The sequence below is a fragment of the Leucoraja erinacea genome, chromosome 36, assembly GCF_028641065.1.
Source record: "Leucoraja erinacea ecotype New England chromosome 36, Leri_hhj_1, whole genome shotgun sequence".
Taxonomy (NCBI): domain Eukaryota; kingdom Metazoa; phylum Chordata; class Chondrichthyes; order Rajiformes; family Rajidae; genus Leucoraja; species Leucoraja erinaceus.
The window spans coordinates 10,019,868-10,040,371 of record NC_073412.1 but is presented as its reverse complement, the minus strand read 5'-3'; the positions used below and the strand labels follow the sequence as shown (position 1 = coordinate 10,040,371).

Here is a 20,504-nt window from a genome sequence, read left to right as displayed (position 1 = left end):
CCTTTAGTAAGTTGAATAATTGTCCCTAGGTTAGTGAACAGGGTGATCGCTGGTATGTCTTTGTACATCTTTGGAGCCCCTGGAGAAGACCCACGCAGGTCACAGGGAGAAGATACAATCTCCATACAGCCAGCACCCATAGTCAGGATCGAACCCAGGTATCTGGCGCTGTAAGGCAGCAACTCTACTGCAGCAAATCAACTAAGCACAGTTTAATATCCCATACACCTAAATAGACAATTGTGTAAAAATACGAGCATCGTCCCTGAAAATAATTTTCTCGCCAGTCGCTCTGATGTTCTCAAGTCATCGTACTTCCTCACCAGAACTATAAAAGGCCTCTTCCTAAGCTGGCCTGCAGTTGTTTGTCCCAGAAATCAAAGGCTCAGAGGAAACGAGCAGAAACCACAGAAGTCCAATAATAATCAGACAGCGATTTGTAATATCCTGAAAAGTCACCGAGGTGAATGAGTGCGGTGCTGGAATGCGGAGAATGATTTCATTTGCAAGACAAAGTGGACCGCCTTAAACATGGTGTGTGTCGGCACCCCTCTGCCTCCCCTGGGACAGCATCATGAACTGTGATCACATCAAATGGAACTATGCCCGCTAAAACAGTTCATCAATCTGAAGAAGGGTCTCAACCCGAAACATCACCCTATCCTTCTCTACAGAGATGCTGCCTGTCCCGCTGAGTTACTCCACCATTTTGTGTCTTGTCTTCACAATAGATGGATCCTATCACCAGTGAGTGATAAGCATCTAATAGTCCACAGTCAGCACGGTGATGCAGCGGTAGAGCTGCTGCCTCACTGCGCCAGAGACCCAGGTTCGATCCTGACAATGAGTGCTGTTTGGAAGGAGTTTGTACGTTACCTCTGTGACCTGCGTGGGTTTTCTCCGGGTGCTCCGTTTTCCTCCCATGCTCAAAAGACGCGCAGGTTTGTAAGCTAATTGGTTTGGTAAAATTGTAAATTATCGCAAGTGTGTGTTGTAACCAGTGTTAGTGTGCCAGGATCGCTGGCTGGCACGGACTTGGTGGGCCGAAGGGACTGATTTTAGTTTCTAAAACTAAAAAACAATAAAGTCTAGTTTAAAGATAGAGCATGGAAACAGGTCCTTTGTCCCACCGAGTCCAGGCCGACCAACGAGCACCCGTACACTAGTTCTATCCTACACATAATGGACAATTAACCTACAAATCTGTACGTTTTGGAGTATAGGAGGAAACCAGAGCACCTGGAGAAAACCCACACGGTCACAGGGAGAATGTACAACATTTCGTACAGGCAGCACCAGTAGTCAGGATTGGATCGGGACTCTGGTGCTTTCAGGCAGCAACAGCTTTGTCGTCCGTTCAAACTTTGGTGCGGAGGATGTTGTCCATTAGACGCGATCACAGTCCGTGATTCAGAGGACAGCTGTCCCAGGGGAGGATGTGGTCTCACTGAGATTCCAAGGATTCCTATCCTTTCCCAGATTTCCTAAGATAAGGAAAACACAAGGGGCTGGAGGAACTCAGCAGCATCTGTGGAGGGAATGGAAGGACGATGTTTCAGCTAGGGACACTACAGGAGTCTGAAGGAGTGTCCCGACAAGAAACGTCTGTCGATTCCCCCCACAGAGGCTGCCCACCGTGTTCCTCCAGCACTTTGTGTTTTGCTCACAATTCCAGCATCTACAGTTCCTTGTGTCGGCAATATAATATAAGGATTGTTTTAACTAATTAGCGCACCTGATTCTGTGTGACCAAGGATTTGTGGAACTCAGTTTTGTCGAGCGCATGAGATTAATTTCTCATTGATGATGACAACACCTCTGAGCTGTTGCCTCCTAATCCAAGCAGTCAGGTTCAGTCCACACCTTGGGTGCTGTCTGTGTGGAGTTTGCATGTTGTTCTCATGGCAGTGGCTGCCTTGCCAATAGTCTTGTCTGTCCTCTCTATTTTTGTTATATTTAGTATGTGTTAAAGAGTATGTTTTATGTGGGGGAGGGGGGGTTGGGGGAAACTTGTTTTTCAATCCCTTATCTCGACGGAGATGCGATTTTTTCCCGTACCGTATCTCTGTCCCCACTGTGGCCTAACATTGGAGAGTTGCCGGCCTTTCCTGGAGACCGACTGATGCTCCAAGCCGCAGGAGTCTGCGTGACGTCAACATCGCGGAGCTTGCGATCCCTTTGCCGGGATCGAAGCTCCAACCGCGGGGCCGGTGGACTTTAACATCGTGAAGCCCGCGGTCTCTGGTAAGAAGAGGCCGACTTGGGAGCTCCATGCCGCGGAGAGAGTTTCAACCGCCCCGGCGTGGGAGTTTCGATCACCCCGACGGGGGCTTCGACCGCCGGCTACGGGGGCTTCGACCGCCCCGACTGCGGATGGTTTGATGGGAAAATAAGGAGAGAAAGAAGATTGAACTTTATTGCCTTCCATCACAGTGAGGAATGTGGAATCCACTGTGGTGGATGTTTATGGTAACTTTTATGTGGTTGTGTGTCTTGTTGCTTTTCACTTAGTATGGCTGTATGGTGACTCAAATTTCACTGCACCTTAACTGGTTCACGTGACAATAAACTGGCCTTGAAACCTTGATCACAAGGGTTTTCTCCTACATCCCTAAGACAAACAGGTCGATAAGTAAAATGCCCACAATAAATTATTGCTGCAGTATGGGTGAGTGTGGTGGGAAGAGTCTAGGAGGAGTGAATGGGACTGAGGAGAGCATAAAGTGTGATTAGTATAACATTAGTGAATGTTTGATGGTGGGCTGAGGGTCTGTCTCTGTTGAAAGGAGATGAGGAGGAATTTCTTTAGCCAGAGGGCAGTGAATCTGTGGAATTAATTGCCTCAGACGGCTGTGGAGGCCAAGTCAGTGGGTAATTTGTAAGTGGAGGTTGATAGCAAAGATGCTATAAGCGAGCAAGATGGTCCACTCAACGAAAAAGACGTAGTACAATCATGGGCAGACTCATGGGTAATTTAAGGCCCCATTTCCGTAACCGGCTTCCGTCTCCGCACCAAAGATCCCGTAGGATAATATTGCGGAGACGGAAGCCGGTTATGGAAACATCCTCGTAAAAATAAAAGTTATTTGGTCGAAATCTTCTCCCCATTTTCAGAATTTTAATTTATTAACACAAACTGTTCCCCTGCAACGTTGATTACACTGCGAGTCGGGTCGGGTCGGGTCCGGTTACTGAAATGGATGATAAAAAGGCCCACGTTCCGTTCCGTTGCGTACTACACGTCAGCCCATTGCATTTAGCAGTAGTGGTCTATCTTGCTCCGCTATAGGATCTTTGGTTGATAGGTTCTTGATTGGTAAGGGTGTCAAATGTGGACACAAAATGCTGGAGTAACTCAGCGGGTGACGCCCATTCCTTCTCTCCAGAGATGCTGCCTCACCCGCTGAGTTACTCCAGCATTTTGTGTCTTACCGATTTAAACCAGCATCTGCACAGGGTGTCAAAGATGACAGGGTGAAGGTGACGGGGTTTAGAGAGGAACATAGATCGGCCATGATTGAATGGTGGAGCAGACTTGAATGGCCTCTCTTAACTGTCTTATGATTTCAGTACAGCTATCACATTGCCACGAGATAAACACCTTCATAAGTTACAGGAGCAGACTTAGGACATTCGGCCCATCAAGTCTACCCCGCCATTCAATCATGGCTGATCTATCCTTCCCTCTTAACCCCATTCTCCTGCCCTCTCCCCATAACCCCTGACACCTGTACTAATCAATAATCTCACTAAGGACCCTGTACAACTGCAGGAGGACCTCTTTGCTCCTAGACGCAACTCCTCTTGTTATGAACGTCAACATGCCATTCGCTTTCTTCACTGGATTCACAGGATCTAATCTACCCTCTTGATCAAGTTTGAACCAAGATTGCCTCTACAGTATGAATGGTATCATTCGTTTGGACAGCAAGCGGAACAAAGCTTTGCACTGTACCTCGATACAGGCAACCATGATAAACCTAAACATAAACACATCTGAAGGAAAGCAACGAGAGAGAGAGAGCGGGAGAGACAAAGAGTGGGTGAGTGTGTGAGAGAGAGAGCAACAAGGGGAGAGGATGGAGTGAGTGAGAGGGGATAGAGTGCTGGAGGAAAAAATAAAGCGATGGAAGAGACGGAGATAGTGAACGGCAACAAAATATGGAGAAGGACAGGGGAGAAAGTGGGTATGCACCATGGGAGAGACGGATCGGGGAAGATGAAGTAACTAGAGAAAGGATAAAAGAATGAGAGAGAATGGAGATGCAGAATGGAAAGCATCTCGTAAATCACCTCATAAAAAATTCATAAATTAGCAACGGACTGGTTCTTTCTCCGGAAGTTTATTTTAAAGATCGTTCCAGGGTATCTGATGATACATTTCCGATTACTATACGGATGTCAGTATAATTGGAGAAGGAAGTGAATTGTAAGTTCACTGAACGGCAAAAGCCAAATTATTATCGGCGGAATTATTATTGAAGGAAAAGAGAAGGATTAAAAACGTGCATTTCTGGTCAGGCTGGTGAAAGGAAAGGCAGGCCTTGGGGGAGAGGGGTGGAGCTGGGAGTGTACAGCTGTGCGAGGATGTATACAGATGTGGAGGGAACAGGTACAGAGGAAAGCGAGTCAGAGAGAGCCAGAGTGTGAGTGAGTGTTAGTGAGTGAGCAAGTGAGTGTGAGTGAGCGAGTGAGTGTGAGTGAGCGAGTGAGTGAGTGTGAGCGAGTAAGTGTGTGTGAGCGAGTGAGTGTGTGTGAGCGAGTGAGTGTGTGTGAGAGAGTGAGTGTGTGTGAGCGAGTGAGTGTGAGTGAGCGAGTGAGTGAGTGTGAGCGAGTGAGTGTGTGTGAGCGAGTGAGTGTGTGAGCAAGTGAGTGTGAGTGAGCGAGTGAGTGTGAGTGAGCGAGTGAGTGTGAGTGAGCGAGTGAGTGTGTGGGAGAGAGAGTAAGTGAGAGTAAGTGCGTGAGAGTGCGTGAGTGAGTGTGAGTGAGTGAGTGTGTGTGAGCGAGTGAGTGTGTGTGAGCGAGTGAGTGTGTGTGAGCGAGTGAGAGTGTGGTGAGCGAGTGAGTGTGTGTGTGAGCGAGTGAGTGTGTGTGAGCGTGTGTGAGTGAGTGTGAGTGTGAGTGAGCGAGTGTGTGCGAGTGAGTGTGTGTGAGCGAGTGAGTGTGTGTGTGTGAGTGAGTGAGTGTGTGTGAGCGAGTGAGTGTGTGAGTGAGCGAGTGAGTGTGAGTGAGCGAGTGAGTGTGAGTGAGCGAGTGAGTGTGAGTGAGCGAGTGAGTGAGTGAGTGAGCGTGTGAGTGTGTGTGAGTGAGCGAGTGAGTGTGAGTGAGCGAGTGAGTGTGAGTGAGCGAGTGAGTGTGAGTGAGTGTGTGAGTGTGAGCGAGTAAGTGAGTGAGTGAGTGTGAGTGTGAGTGAGCGAGTAAGTGTGAGTGAGTGTGAGTGAGCGAGTGAGTGTGTGTGTGTGAGAGTGTGTGTGAGAGCTCTTTGGTAGCTTTGCAACTCGTAATTATCTTCACAATTTGGGGCGAAGGAAGAGGTGACATTTCGGGTCGACCCGACCTTTGCTCCATAGATGCTGCCTCACCCGCTGAGTTTCTCCAGCATTTTACCTTTTCAGATGATGATATTGTGGCATCTCTTCCCAGCTGCCCGTGTAAACATGCGACATGCAATGGAGAAGGCTACGTGTTAACTTGGATAGAATCACACCTATCTACTGTCACAAGAGACTGCAGTTGGCTTATACTTTCTCCCCATGTCCGTGTGGGTTTTCTCCGGGTGCTCCAGTTTCCTCCTACATCCCAAAGTCGCGCTGGTTTGTAGGTTAATTAGCTTTGTTTAATTGTCCCTAGTGTGTAGGATAGAACTAATCGCTGGCCGGACTCAGTGAGCCAAAGGGCCTGTTTCCATGCTGTATCTCTAAGCTAAACTACTAGTGGTAACATTGTAATGTGTGAACTAAATGAGTCAGTCCCTCCACTGCGAATATCGTCTTGCTGATATTCTGACATGTTCTTTTACTTCTTTCCCAGAGTGTACGCGATCCGTCAGGGGCTTCCATTGCCCTTTTCACTGCCAAGTTACACCAGCCCAACAAAACCCTGCAGCACGTGGTCTTGCAAGCGTTGTTCTACCTGCTGGATCAAGCCATCGAAAGGTCAGCAAATACTTTGCGACGTTTACAATACTATTTTTTCTAGGGGGAGAAGACGGAACATTTTATTAAAGCCCTCCAACTGACTCCATTGTTAAATTATCCTCGAAGATAGACACAAAATGCTGGAGTAACTCAGCGGGACAGGCAGCATCTCTGGAGAGAAGGAATGGGTGACGTTTCGGGTCACCCGAAACGTCCCCCATTCCTTCTCTCCAGAGATGCTGCCTGTCCCGCTGAGTTACTCCAGCATTTTGTGTCTATTTTTGATTTAAACCAGCGTCTGCCGTTCCTTCCTGCACATTAAATTATCTTCAATCTTTTAAACAAAGTACATCATAATTTGGGATGTCGTGGCTTTCATGACCATTGACAATGTTTGATTTTTGCAAGAGCTTCGTAAATACTTGAATTATGCCCAGTTAGATCTGGCGCTGAAGGAGGGTCTGAAGGAGGGTCTTGACCTAAAACATCACCTATCCATGTTCTCCAGAAATGCTTCCTGACCCGCTGAGTTATTCCACCACTTTGTGTCTTTTTTATTATAAACCAGCATCTGCAGTTCTTTGTCTCTATATCAGGCGCTGTCTGCTTTATTTTGTAAATGCAGTCTCATTTTCTGTTGGCAGTCTCTATACTGCTTTACCAATTAAGTGGGAACTGTGGCTTTTAAATGCATTTCATAAGCTGGCAATAGCTCGGGAATAGCTGGTTCCTCAGTCCTCAGTTTTGGGAAACACTGGGTCCTTTGAATGATCAGAAAATCACATGAGGGACTGTGTGTGGCTGTTATCAAGTGACTTACTGAAACATGATGAGCTACATTGAGAAATGGAAGCGAATGCGGTCCTCCAGGACTGTTGAGGGCGCTACTGTGGTGCAGTTGGAGGAACCATTTCTTGACGTTGGCGGCAATCCCGGTTAAATCCTGATCTCCGATGCTGCCTCTGTGGAGTTTGCATGTTCATCCCTGTGATAAGTTCATAGGTCATAGGAGCAGAATTAGGCCAATTGGCCCATCGAGTGTACTCGGCCATTTAATTATGACTGATCTATCTTTTCCTGTCAATCCCATTCTCCTGCCTTCTCCCCCTGGCACCCTTATTAACCGTATCTATCAATCTCCGCCTTAAAAATACCCAATGACTTGGCCTCCACCGCCGTCTGTGGCAATGAATTCCACAGACTCACCACCCTATGACTAAATAAATTCCTCTTCAAGTCCTTTCTAAAGGTTTGATACTGAGACTATGGCCTCTGGTCCTAGACTCTCCCACCACATCTACTTGCGGGGAGATTCATTTTTGGAAGTGATTAGCATTGGTCAAAAACGAGAAGGATGCATGGGACAGGTATTGGCAGCTGGGATTGAGTACATTCCCGGAGGAGTTTCGGGAACTAAGGAGTAAACTGAAAATGGAAATCAGAAGCGCAAAAGGGGGCCAGGAGATAGCTCTGGCGGGTGGCATTAAGGACAATCCCAAAATATTTTATAAATACATAAGGGGGAAAAGGGTAACTAGAGAGAGAGTGGGACCTCTCAGGAATCAAAGCGGTCAGCTCTGTGCAGGTGCATGGTTCCTTGAAGGTTGAGTTACAGGTAGATAAGGTGGTCAAAAAGGCTTTTGGTACATTGGCCTTCATCAGCCAGAATATTGAGTATAGAGGTTGGGAGGTCATGTTGCAGTTGTATAAGATGTTGGTGAGACCGCATTTAGAGTATTGTGTTCAGTTCAGGGCACCTTGTTATAGGAAAGATATTGTCAAGCTTAAAAGGGTTCAGAGAAGATTTACGAGGATGTTGCCAGGACTAGAGGGTGTAGTAGGCTGGGGCTCTGTTCTTTGGAGCGCAGAAGAATGAGGGGTGAGCGTATAGAGGTGTAAAACATCATGAGATTAATTAATCACTGAGTCTCTTGCCCAGAGTATGGGAATCGAGGACCAGAGGACATAGGTTCAAGGTGAAGGGGAAAAGATTTAATAGGATTCCGAGAGGTAACTTTTTCACACCAAGGGTGGTTGATGTACGGAACAAGCTGCCAGAGGAGTTGTTGAGGCAGGGACTATCCCAACATTTAAGAAACAGTTAGACAGGTACGTGGATAGGACAGATTTGGAGGGATATGGACCAAATGCTGGCAGGTGGGACTAATGTAGCTGGGACATGTTGGCCGGTATGGGCAAGTTGGGTCGAAGGGCCTGTTTGCACACTGTATCACTCTATGACTCTATGATTCTATAGAGAGAGTAGTCTATTCCAGTCCTCTTCTTACCAAAGTTGAAAATACAAAGATGAAGCTGCTTTCTGTATCCAATGTTCCAGTGTAAAATATATCATCTTGTTCCCTTTGCTTTCCCCATTTGTTTGTCCCTTGCCTCGCAAGCAGTAACTCAGACTGATTTTCCTCTTTCCAATTTAAAAAATAACTTTATATATGGACAATCTGTACAGGGCAACATGAATGAAAAGTTCAGAAATATTTGAAACATAGAAACATAGAAATTAGGTGCAGGAGTAGGCCATTCGGCCCTTCGAGCCTGCACCGCCATTCAATATGATCATGGCTGATCATCCAACTCAGTATCCCGTACCTGCCTTCTCTCCATACCCTCTGATCCCCTTAGCCCCTAGAGCTCCATCTAACTCCCTCTTAAATATAGCCAATGAACTGGCCTCAACTACCCTCTGTGGCAGAGAGTTCCAGAGATTCACCACTCTCTGTGTGCAAAAAGTTTTTCTCATCTTGGTTTTAAAGGATTTCCCCCTTATCCTTAAGCTGTGACCCTTTGTTCTGGAAGCTGTGACCCCTTGTCCTGGAGGCCCTTGAAGGCTCTTCAGTTAAAAAAAAATTGAATTAAATAATTTAAAGAATTGAGTTTTAAATGTATTGCAATAAATGTATTGCAAAATGTATTTCCTACAGTATAATTTTGAGAATATAGAGCATAGACCTGTGGATGAGATTAAGCCTTTACTTAAAACCTTAGAGATACAGTGTGGAAACAGGCCTTCGGGCTGCCGAGTCCGGGCCAACCAGTGATCACGCCATACAGAGTCCTCGCCGACCAGCGATCGTGCTGTACCAAGTCGGCGCCGACCAGCGATCACGCCGTAAGCTGGCACAATCCTGTAGACGAGGGACAAAGCACAATTTTTTTACTGAAGCTAATTCATCTACAAAACCTGTAGTCTCTGGAGAGTGGGAGGAAGGCGGAGCATACGGAGAAAACTCACACAGCCACAGGGAGAACGTAGAAAACTCCGCACAGACAGCACTCGTAATCAGGATTGAACCCGATTTCTGGTGCTGTGAGGCAGCAACTCTACCTCTGTGCAACTGTGCTGCCCACAAGTCAATGCACAGGAATATTACAATAACCTAATTCAGACCTCATAAGCAGCACATTTGAAATGAAATAGGAAGTTGAACCATTTTTAGTTTAGTTTATTATAATCACGCATACAGTGAAAATCTTTTGTTTGTGTGCTATCCAGTCTAAGCACAGACTTTTCATGAATATAATCACGCCGTCCACAGTGCACAGATAATATGGACGTTAGATTTCAATTTTACTTTTAACAAACGAGATCTCAAGTGGCAGACTTCCTGCATGGTTTCTTGAACATGTCAATCCTCAACAAATTTGCTAAGATTTTGTATGAAGTAACTTAGAAAGCTGCATCAGAGCTTTATATTTTAGTTTAGTTTAATTTAGAGATACAGCGCGGAATTGGCACTTTGGGCCACCTGGCCTGCACCAATCAGCGATCCCCGCACTTTAACACTATCCTACACACATAGGGACGTTTCACATTTATACCAAGCCAATTAACCTACAAGCTTTGGGGTGTGGGAGGAAACCGAAGATCTCGGAGAAAACCCACCCAGGTCTCGGGAAGAACGTACAAACTCCGTACGGACAGCACCCGTTGTCAGGATCGAACCTGGGTCTCTGTCACTGCAAGGCAGTTGCTCTACCACTGCGCCACCGTGCTGCCCAATATAATTTATGTCCCTCCATTCTTGTTTCCCGTGTAATTTATGTAAATAAAACCTTTTATGTACAAATATGACACTTAAAGAAACAGCGCATTGTAGCAGACTCAAACCTTCCCATGTGTTATTGTGTTCCCAGAATAACACTTCCTCGGCAGTGGTCTGACCTGCAGTGCGGCCACGTTCATTGTTCACATTATCTAGGACGGAACTGCAGATGCTGGTTTACATTGAAGATCGACACAAAAAGCTGGAGTGACCCAGCGGGTCAGGCAGCATCTCTGGAGAAAAGGAATAGGTGACGTTCCCGGGATAAGTCTGAAGAAGGATCTCGGCCCGAAACATCACCTGTTCCTTTTCTCCAGAGATGCTGCCCGACCTGCTGAGTTACCCCAGCTTTTAGTGTCTATCTTCATTGTTCCCATTGGACCTTTCAGCTGGTCTCTAATCTTAGAGAGCACTTTTGTTTTCTCAGCTTTGAAACTCAAAGAAATGGTCTGGTGTTCATTTACGACATGGCTGGCTCGGCATACACCAATTTTGAGTATGACCTTAGCAAGAAAATCCTTCACCTTTTGAAGGTAAGTGAGCAACTGTTATTGGTTAATACGTACATTGTGAAACGTAGTAACTCTTGGAACCACAAGGATGGCACGGTGGCGCCGCTGGTAGAGGTGCTGCATCACAGCGCCAGAGACCCGGGCTCCATTCTGTCCTCAAGTACTGTCTGTGCGGAGTTTTCACGTTCTCCCTGTGTGACTGTGTAGGTTTCCTCCAGGTGCTCTGGTTTCCTCCCACACCCCAAAGGAGTGCAGGTTTGAAGGTTAATTGATATCTGTAAATTTCTCCTAGTGTGTAGGGAATGGGGACGAAAGTGGGAAAACATAGAACTAGTATGATCGGCGGAGGGCATGCACCCGATGGGCCGAATGGCCTGTTTCCAAACTGTATCTCTAAGCTCAACAGGTTAGAGCTTATCTTTTCTAAAATAACTAAACTAAGATCTGAGGTAGACAAAAATGCTGGAGAAACTCAGCGGGTGAGGGAGCATCTATGGAGCGAAGGAATTGTTGACGTTTCGGGTCAAGACCCTTCTTTAGACTAAGGTGTGGTGTGAGCTGGGAGGAATTCCTTATTGCTTCGTTTTGATAGCACCAAACTGCATGTGTCGGGTGTTAAAAGTAAATTTTGAAAATCAAAAAACTACCAAAAAACCCACAAAGTGCTGTAGTAACAGCGGGTCAGGTAGCATCTCTGGAGGACATGGATAGGTGATGTTTCGGGTCGGGACCCTTCTTCAGGTTAAAGAAACCCTGTCTCGAAACGGCGTCTGTCAATGTCCTCTAGAAATGCTGCCTGACCCGCTGTGTTACTTCTTTAGATTAGTTTAGAAATACAGCGCGGAAACAGGCCCTTCGGCCCATCAGGTCCACACCGACCAGCAACCCCCGCACATCAACATGATCCTACACACACACACTAGGGACAATTTACATTTATACCAACCAATTAAACTACAAGCCTGTACATCTTTGGAGTGTGGGAGGAAACCAAAGAATACGGAGAAAACATACGCAGGTCACGGGGAGAACGTATAAACTCCGTACAGACAGCGCCCGTGGTCAGGATCGATCCTGGGTCTCCGGCGCTGTAAGGCAGCAACTCTACCGCTGCACCACTCCAGCTCTTTGTGTGTTTTTCCACTTCCAACAGATGTGACCTGACTGACTGAGTATACTGAGCTAACCCGCTGTGCTGCTGTAATTTGCTGTGTTTGCTTTGAAATTATATTCTGTTATTGATAAAATGTTTTCCTTGGGAGTCATTGTTGTAGTTCTCACATTTTATGTTTGACCTCTTACATTCATGTCTCGATTTCCTCCTCTGGTGAAAGCAGTTAAAAACCAGCAAGGCCTCATTGTCCGATTAAATTGGTGTCGTTCCAGTACTTAAATATCAGGTTATCCCAAATCTGTCGACCACGTCAAAAAGGAAATTAAGGTCCCAGTGAATAAGCATTTATACCAGATGAAGTGTGAGATTAATGTTTAGATGAAGGGCTAATTTAATTAAGGAGTAATTAAGGGGTAATTGCTGATGATAACCCGTTCCCCAACTACATATTGAACCAGCCTCCTCCCTTAGTGATTCCATCTGCACTTCACGCTGCCTTGGGAAAGCAGCCAATATATTCAAGGACGAATCACATTCCTTCTTCTCCCATCTCCCGTCAGGCAAAAGATACCAAAACTTGAAAGAACCTACCACAAGATTCAGGGACTGCTTCTTCCCCGTTGTTGTCAGACTCTTGAGCAGACTTCCCACAAGCAAATGCTGTGTTGCCATCCTCCAATCTACCTCCTTGCACTTTTTTTAACCTGCACTTCCTCTGTAGCTGTAACATACTACACTCTGTCTCCTTTCTTTTTGCACTAACTACTGTATTCAAGAATGATTTTGATTGCACTCACGTTGATACCGACACGGTGGCCCAACGTAGAGTTGCTGCCTCAGAGCACCAGAGACCTGGGTTTGATCCTGACTATGGGTGATGTCTGTACAAAGTTTGTACGTTCTTCCCGTGACCTGCGTGCGTTTTCTCTGGGATCTCCGGTTTCCTCCCACACTCCAAAGACGTACAAGTTTATAGGTTTACGGGCTTGGAATAATTGTAAATTGTCCCTAGTGTGTATAGGATAGTGTTAGTGTGTGGTGATCGCTGGTCGGCATGGAATCGATGAGCCAAAGGGCCTGTTTCCGCGCTGTATCTCTAAACTAAACTGAACACGTGTGTAGGAAGGAACTGTAGGTGCTGTTTTAAACTGAAGATAGATACAAAATGCTGGAGTAACTCAGCGGGACAGACAGCATCTCTGGAGCAAAGGAATAGGTGACGTTTCATGTCGAGACCCTTCACTAACACATTGAACACATTGCGGGCCGAAGGCCCTGTTTCTGTGCTCTACTATGTTCTGTTATATTTCTACCATGCAGATTTTTGCTGTGTCTTTGTGCACATGACAAAAATGAATGAATTAGTTTATGAATGAATAAGTTTATTGGCCAAGTATTCACATACAATGAATTTGCCTTGGTGCTCCGCCCGCAAGTGACAACATGACATACATTTTGCTCTATTTTGGTGTTGCTCGTTCTTCACTGGCTCGTCTCCAGTTGGTTCAGAATGCTGCTGCTCGCCTTTTAACAGGGACTCGAAAGAGGGAGCACATATCGCCAATTCTGGCCTCCCTACACTGGCTCCCGGTGCACTTTCGGGTTCATTTTAAGTTACTGTTATTTGTTTTTAAATCTCTGAATGGGCTCGCCCCGCCTTACCTCTCTGAGCTGCTCCACCCATACACTCCTGCCCGGTCCCTCAGGTCAGCTGGTCAGCTGCTCCTGGAGGTACCGAGGTCTAGTCGGAGGCTCAGAGGGGATAGAGCCTTCTCTGTTGCTGCTCCGGCACTCTGGAACACCCTGCCGCTGCACATCAGACAGGCCCCCTCACTGTCCATCTTCAAATCCAGTGTTAAAACGCATTTGTACTCCCTGGCTTTTGACCATGCCTGAGGCTTTGCTTCTGTTTGTGGTGTTTTTGATGTTTCTTTATTTTACATGTCTTTTCCTACTATTTCTTTTGATTGTTATTTTTGGTGTGTATTAACTTTTTTGTCAATGATTAGTGATGTACAGCACTTTGTTGCAGCTATGTTTGTTTTTAAAGTGCTCTATAAATAAAATTATTATTTATTATTATTATACAGTGACACAGAAAACATTAAACATGAATAATCAAACATTCTCGATAAAATATGTGAATTAAATAAAATCCCATATAATAAACTAGTAACATTGTTGATACCAATAGACCATCCATTGTCTGATCCGAACCTCCATCTCAAGCAACTAGGAGTGATGATGTCTCGAGTGTGCTGCTGTCAAACACACTGGTTGCAGATGAAAGGAACAATTTCACAAACTGCTTAGCTCATCCACAGATGAATTCCAGCTTCATTGTAACAGTGCTCCCAGTCTGATCTCCCTTTGCCAGGGTAAATTCCTTTATTGCAGAAATAATTAAAATCCTCGTCTTTTTGACCTGACGTTCGGCTTCAGAGATACACCATGGAAACAGGCCCGTCAGCCCTCCGAGTCCACGCCGACCAGCGATCACTTCATACACTAGTATTATCCTACACACGAGGGACAATTCACAATTTTATTTTAACCGAAGCCAATTAACCTCCAAACCTGCACGTCTGGGAACCAGAGCACCCGGAGGAAACCCACGCAGTCACATGGAGGACGTGCAATCTCCCTGCAGACAGCACCCATGGTCAGGATGGAACCCGGGTCTCTGGCGCTGTGAGGCAGCAACTCTACCGCTGCGTTACCCTGCTGCCTGCCTTGTAACGCATTAGTATATTATCTTGGCAGAACATCCTGTTAGCGCAAGTCAAAAATGATTTTGATGATGATCAAGGTATGGGGGAATCACCGTGAGGGGGGGAGGGGGGAGAACAATGGAGGACCCGGCGTTGAGGGACCGCCATGAGAACAAAGGTGGAGCCGGCCTGGGTACTGTGTAACTTTGTCAATTATTGTGCCGTTTAAAATGATTGGCCATTTATTGCCCAGGCCTGTGTTTGATCTGTACTGCCACCTTTCTGTTTTCAGGGAGCCTTTCCCGCTCGATTGAAAAAAGTATTCATTGTCGGCGCACCTGTGTGGTTTCGATTCCCGTATTCCGTTCTCAGCTTAATTCTTAAAGAAAAGCTTCGGGAAAGAGTGAGTACTGTGCAAACTTTGTAAAAATCCTGTCATTTAGCTGGAACTTTGAACCTTGTCTTGTTTTCTCTTGTGATCCGTGTAAATACATCACTACCGTAAGCATATCCCAGGTCAATAACACACCTACTTGTAGTAAAAAGGAAATGCTATCTTTATACCAAAGATAGACGCAAAATGCTGGAGTAACTCAGTGGCTTAGGCAGCATCTCTGGAGAAAATGGATAGGTGACGTTTTATGTTGGGACCCTTTCAATCAAGCCATTGGTTGGGGAGCCCGTAGAAACTGATGACTTTCCAGCCCCGGTGGGCCTGACCCACCCGCTGAAGAACCCTGCCGCAGACCGGAACCCGCCGGTGGGCCCAACTCACCCCCTACAGGCTTCCCAGGGGGCTGTGGAGAAGCTGGGGTGGCAAAGCCTGCCTGGGCAATTGGAGCCTCGCATTAATGTTGGAGCCTCGGCGGGGTCGGTGGAGCCTCGGTGGCGATGGTGAGGCCTCGCGGGTCGACCCGTGGTCGGTGGTCGCTGAGGGCAGGGGGGGGTCACCATGAGGGGGGAGGGGGGAGAACAATGGAGGACCCGGCGTTGGGGGACCATTTGGGAACATGTAGAAGAGGGGGAAGAACAATGAACGATGGAGGGAAAACGAGCAAAGGCAGTAACATCTTGACCCTCTGTTAGGAGCTTCAGAATTCGCTGCTTTTAGCTCTTGTCTGCGAGTCTGCTGGGGGGGGGGCCTGCGGATTTGCCTCTAGAAAGGCCTGGCCTGGGGGGGGGGGGGGGGGGGGGGGGGGGGGGGGGGGGGGGGTGTGAGGACGCTGTGAGGACAAAGGAGGAGCCGGCGGGGCAACTTTGTAACGTTGCCAATTATTGTGGCGAATACCTGTGCACCTTGGGTAAGGGTGCAAAGAATTTAATTTTGCCTTGTCACATGCAACAATAAAGTATTGTATTCTATGCTAATGGCCAGACTGATTGTAGGGGTTGGGGCTGAGTGGAAGCAAGAAAAGACCAGGAAAAATCACATGAGCTCAGGCAGGGAGGTTCCCCGATAGACCGATTGTCGGCTGGGGATGGTGTCACCCCAAGAGGTCAATGCCTATCCCTTAGCTGCAGTAGGCGGCAGATTAAAGGCAATTATTGCTCTGACATGTTATGGTCTATAACCATAAGGGCTGATTAGCAATGGCCTGCTGTGTCATGATCTGTTATCTACCAAAAGTGAACAGTGTACCATGAGTCTACAGAACTGCAGAACAGAATCTACATAACCCTCGTTTTGACTCTCTCTCCTTCACCTCCCCCAGTCTTCCTGTCTCCGACCACGTTTTATCTCTGTTTGCTTTGTTGTTACCTTCTCCCAGCTGACAATGATCTATTCTACTTTTCCCTTGATCTCTATTCCCTTTGCCCTGTTTTCACACCCTGCGCTTCCTTACCTCTGTATCTTCCTCCCCCCCGACATCCATCTGAAGAAAGGTCTCGACCCGAAACGTCACCCATTCCTTTTCTCCAGAAATGCTGCCTGTCCCACTGAGTTACCCCAGCATTTTGGGTCTATCTTCGATTTAAACCAGCATGTGCAGTTCCTTCCTACACTGTAGCCAGAATGCTATGGGAGGCGTAGATAGTGCAGACAGCCAGAACCTTTTTCCCCAATGTGGAACTATCCAACACTAGAGGGCATAGCCATTAGGTGAGAGGGGGAAGTGTAATGGAGATGCGCAGGGCAAGTTGTTTACACAGGGGGCCTGGAACGCATTGCCAGGGGTGGTGGTGGAGGCAGATACGACTGTGGTGTCTAAGAGGCTTTTAGATAGGCACATGAAAGTGCAAGGAATAGAGGGATATGGATCATGTACAGGCAGATGAGATCAGTTTAACTTGGCTTCATGTTGGGCACGGCCATGGTGGGCCGAAGGGCCCATTGCTGTGCTGTGCTGTACTGTTCTGCCTTCTGTGTAACAGTTTGCATGATGTCACTGGATGTGGCCGGAGTCACGACGGCTGTGACTTACGAGTTTGTTGTTTTAATACATACACTGCATAGATTTCTAACTGTGCATACTATGTTATTTCCTTGAGTAACTCAGCGGGTCAAGGGCCTGTCCCACTTTCACGACCTAATTCACGACCTCTGCCGAGTTTGCCCTTGACTCATACTCGCAGCATGGTCGTCACAAGGTCGTAGGTAGGTCGTAGCAGGTCGTGATGCTAGTCGTAGGTACTCGTGGCATCAAGTAGGTCGGGGTGTTTTTCTAGCCTGATGAAAAATGTCCACGAGTAAAAAAGGTCATGAATTAGGTTGTGAAAGTGTGACAGGCCCTTTAGGCAGCATCTGTGGAGAGCATGTTTCGGGTTGGGATCCTTCTTCAGACCCGAAACGTCACCTATCCATGTCCTCCAGAGATGCTGCCTGACCTGCTGAGTTACTCCTGCACTTTGTGTCTGTTTTTGGAAACCAACATCTGCAGCTTGTGTCTTCATCTTCTCGTAAGTTTGCAAGAAAACAACTTGATCACATAATTGTGCCTCTTGCAAACGGTCGTATTCTCCAGCATTCACCTTGGGTTGGAGAATGACTTGCTTCTGCACTGCTTCAGAGGGTCAGACGTTTCTGTTTATTAATGTCACGTATACTGACACAGTGAAAGGCTTTGCTTCCCTGCTGTCCAATATGCCATATATAACTACAATCAAGTCAAATTCAAGTACAGTATATAGAGCAAAGAGGAAGATACAGTGTGCAGAATATAGTTCTCAGCATTATCATAAGATCATAAGTGATAGGAACAGAATTAGGCCATTTGGCCCATCAAGTCTACTCCTCCATTCAATCATGGCTGATCTATCTCTCCCTCCTTACCCCATTCTCCTGCCTTCTCCCCATAACCTCGTGACACACATACTAAACAAGAATCTATCTATCTCTGCCTTAAATATATCCACTGACTTGGCCTCCACAGCCGTCTGTGGCAAAAAATTCCACCAATTCACCACCCTCTGACTAAAGAAATTCCTCCTCATCTCCCTGCTAATTAATTCTGAGGCTATGACCCACAGCCATCAGGCTATTAAACGCGCCAACAAACAGACTCTGAACTATAACAGCCTATGGCACTTTATCTGTTTATTTATATGTGTATATATATGGTCTATGCTACATAGACACACTGAACTGTTCTGTGCTTTTATGCTTACAATACTCTGTTGTGCTGCAGCAAGCAAGGATTTCATTGTTCTATCTGGGACACATGACAATAAACTCTCTTGACTTAATTTGACCACTCCTAGACTCTCCCACTAGTGGAAACATCCTCTCCACATCCACTCCATCCAAGCCTTTTGCTATTCTGTACGTTTCAATGAGGTCCCCCCTCATTCTTCTAAACTCCAGCGATTGTAGCACACTAGATCTTGAGACAAAGCACAATGTGGGTAGAGGTGAATCGGACAGTACCCTAGCTTATGGTAGGACCGTTCTGAAGCCTGGTCACCGAGGGGAAGAAGATGTTCCTGAATCTGGTGGTGTGTGCCTTCAAACTTGGGCTTCGAGATGTGGGCCACGTGGACTTGCAGACTCCACCACAGACGGAGCAGGGCCTGGTGGGGTGTCTGGGTGCATGATTTGTATGGTGCTTCATTCCTACCGAAGCTTCTGTTTAATGCAGGGTTAACAACCCTTTGCCAAAGCACACTGTGATCAACGCAAGCCCGCCACTTCCCACTTGAGGTGCCGTGCACTCCAGCTTTAACTCTTGAAATCAACTTGTGCAAAGTTGCGAGGAGACGCCAATCATGGAAACGTCACCCATTCTTTCTCTCCAGAGATGCTGCCTGTCCCGCTGAGTTACTCCAGCATTTTGTGTCTATCTTTGATTTAAACCAGCATCTGCAGTTCTTTCCTACACAGAGTATTTTTAAAGTTCAAATGACTTTGTAAAAAAAATATCTGTTCAATTTTAACTGCTCTGGATTAAGGAAGGCACAATAATCACAATTGATATATTTTCCATTAACTAATTTGAATAATGTATTATAGCTCTTTCTATATGTTCAGAAGACCTATTTATAACTCTTAGATTATTGAACTAAATGCATCTTTCTTTGAAATAAAAATCATGCACAATTTTTTTCATGTTTGATAATACACCAGCTGAAATGTTTTGACCTCATAAAGAAGCAGTGAATAGATTCTCCACTCTAGACATCGTCAGAGATGCACAAACCAAAAAAAACTGTCCCTTTACATCTATTTTAGTTAAGATTTTTCTAACTAAAGGGGTTAACCTTTCAATGTATAATCTGACTATCAAAAAATAGGCCAAAAAGTGGAGTACCAGGCACCTTTGTTAGGTTTAGATACAAGGATTTGCAGATGTTAGCTTACAAAAAAACAGACAGGGTGCTGGAGTAATTTAGCGAGTCAGGCAGCATCTATGTAATTTAGCGAGTCAGGCAGCATCTCTGGAGCACATGGAAATGTAATATTGCCAATCGCGAACCTTCTTCAGACTGATTGTAGCTTACGAACAGACGGTATGAATATTGTATCTCTGCTTTTAGGTAACTACATACCTTCCCACTCATTGTTCTTACCCACTACGTGTCCTTATACCCCTACCCCTCTCCCATGTGTCCCACCTGGACTCACACCTACTCCTCTCCCTTTCCACCTACATGCCATCCTCTAGCTTCAATCCTTTTGTCTCACACCTTCTGAATTTTCATCTCTGGTCTTTACATAGAAAATAGGTGCAGGAGGAGGCCATTTGGCCCTTCGAGCCTCTACTGCCATTCATTGTGATCATGGCTGATCACCCACAGTAACCCGTGCCTGCCTTGTCCCCATATCCCTTGATTCCGCTATCCACTAGACCTGTATCTAACTCTCTTTTAAATTAATCCAGTGAATCAGCCCCTTCTGCCTTCTGTGGCAGAGAATTCCACAAATTCACAACTCTCTGGGTGAAAAAGTTTTTTCTTATCTAAGTTTTAAATGGACTCCACTTTATTCTTAGACTGTGGCCCCTGGTTCTGGTCTCCCCCATCATTGGGAACCTTTTTTCTGCATCTCGCTTGTCCAGTCCTTTTATAATTTTATACGTTTCTATAAGATTCCCTCTCGTCCTTTCTAGATTCCAGTGAATACAACCCCATCTGTACACCATCTGCCTATCAAAACCTTGACAAGCTATTAACTGCCAGGCTTTGTCCTGTCTCTCCTCTCTTCCAACTTTCTTTCCAACTTCAGCCAGAACCGTCACCCATCCATGTACTCCGGGGATGCTGCCTGACCCGGTGAGTTACTCCAGCACTCTGTATCCTTCTTTGTTCATGTGGTTAGAGAGAGCTCCCTGCCACCTTTTTGAGGACAAATCGGGATGGGCAGTGAATGCTGGACTTTTCCAAAGATGTTCAGATAATGTAAACATAGAAACATAGAAAATAGGTGCAGGAGGAGGCCATTCGACCCTTCGAGCCAGCACCACCATTCATTGTGATCATGGCTGATCGTCCCCTATCAATAACCCGTGCCTGCCTTCTCCCCATATCCCTTGACT

General features: G+C 46.3%; 1 protein-coding gene across 1 annotated transcript in view; it reads left to right on the top strand.

The window, feature by feature from the left end:
* Positions 1 to 20,504, top strand: part of ptpn9a (protein tyrosine phosphatase non-receptor type 9a) — a 154,827-nt gene that overhangs the window by 111,434 nt on the left and 22,889 nt on the right. The window contains exons 4-6 of the mRNA XM_055662650.1: positions 6,031 to 6,155; positions 10,626 to 10,731; positions 14,828 to 14,938. Coding sequence (XP_055518625.1) covers positions 6,031 to 6,155; positions 10,626 to 10,731; positions 14,828 to 14,938 — 342 coding nt within the window. The remainder of the gene's footprint in view (positions 1 to 6,030; positions 6,156 to 10,625; positions 10,732 to 14,827; positions 14,939 to 20,504) is intronic.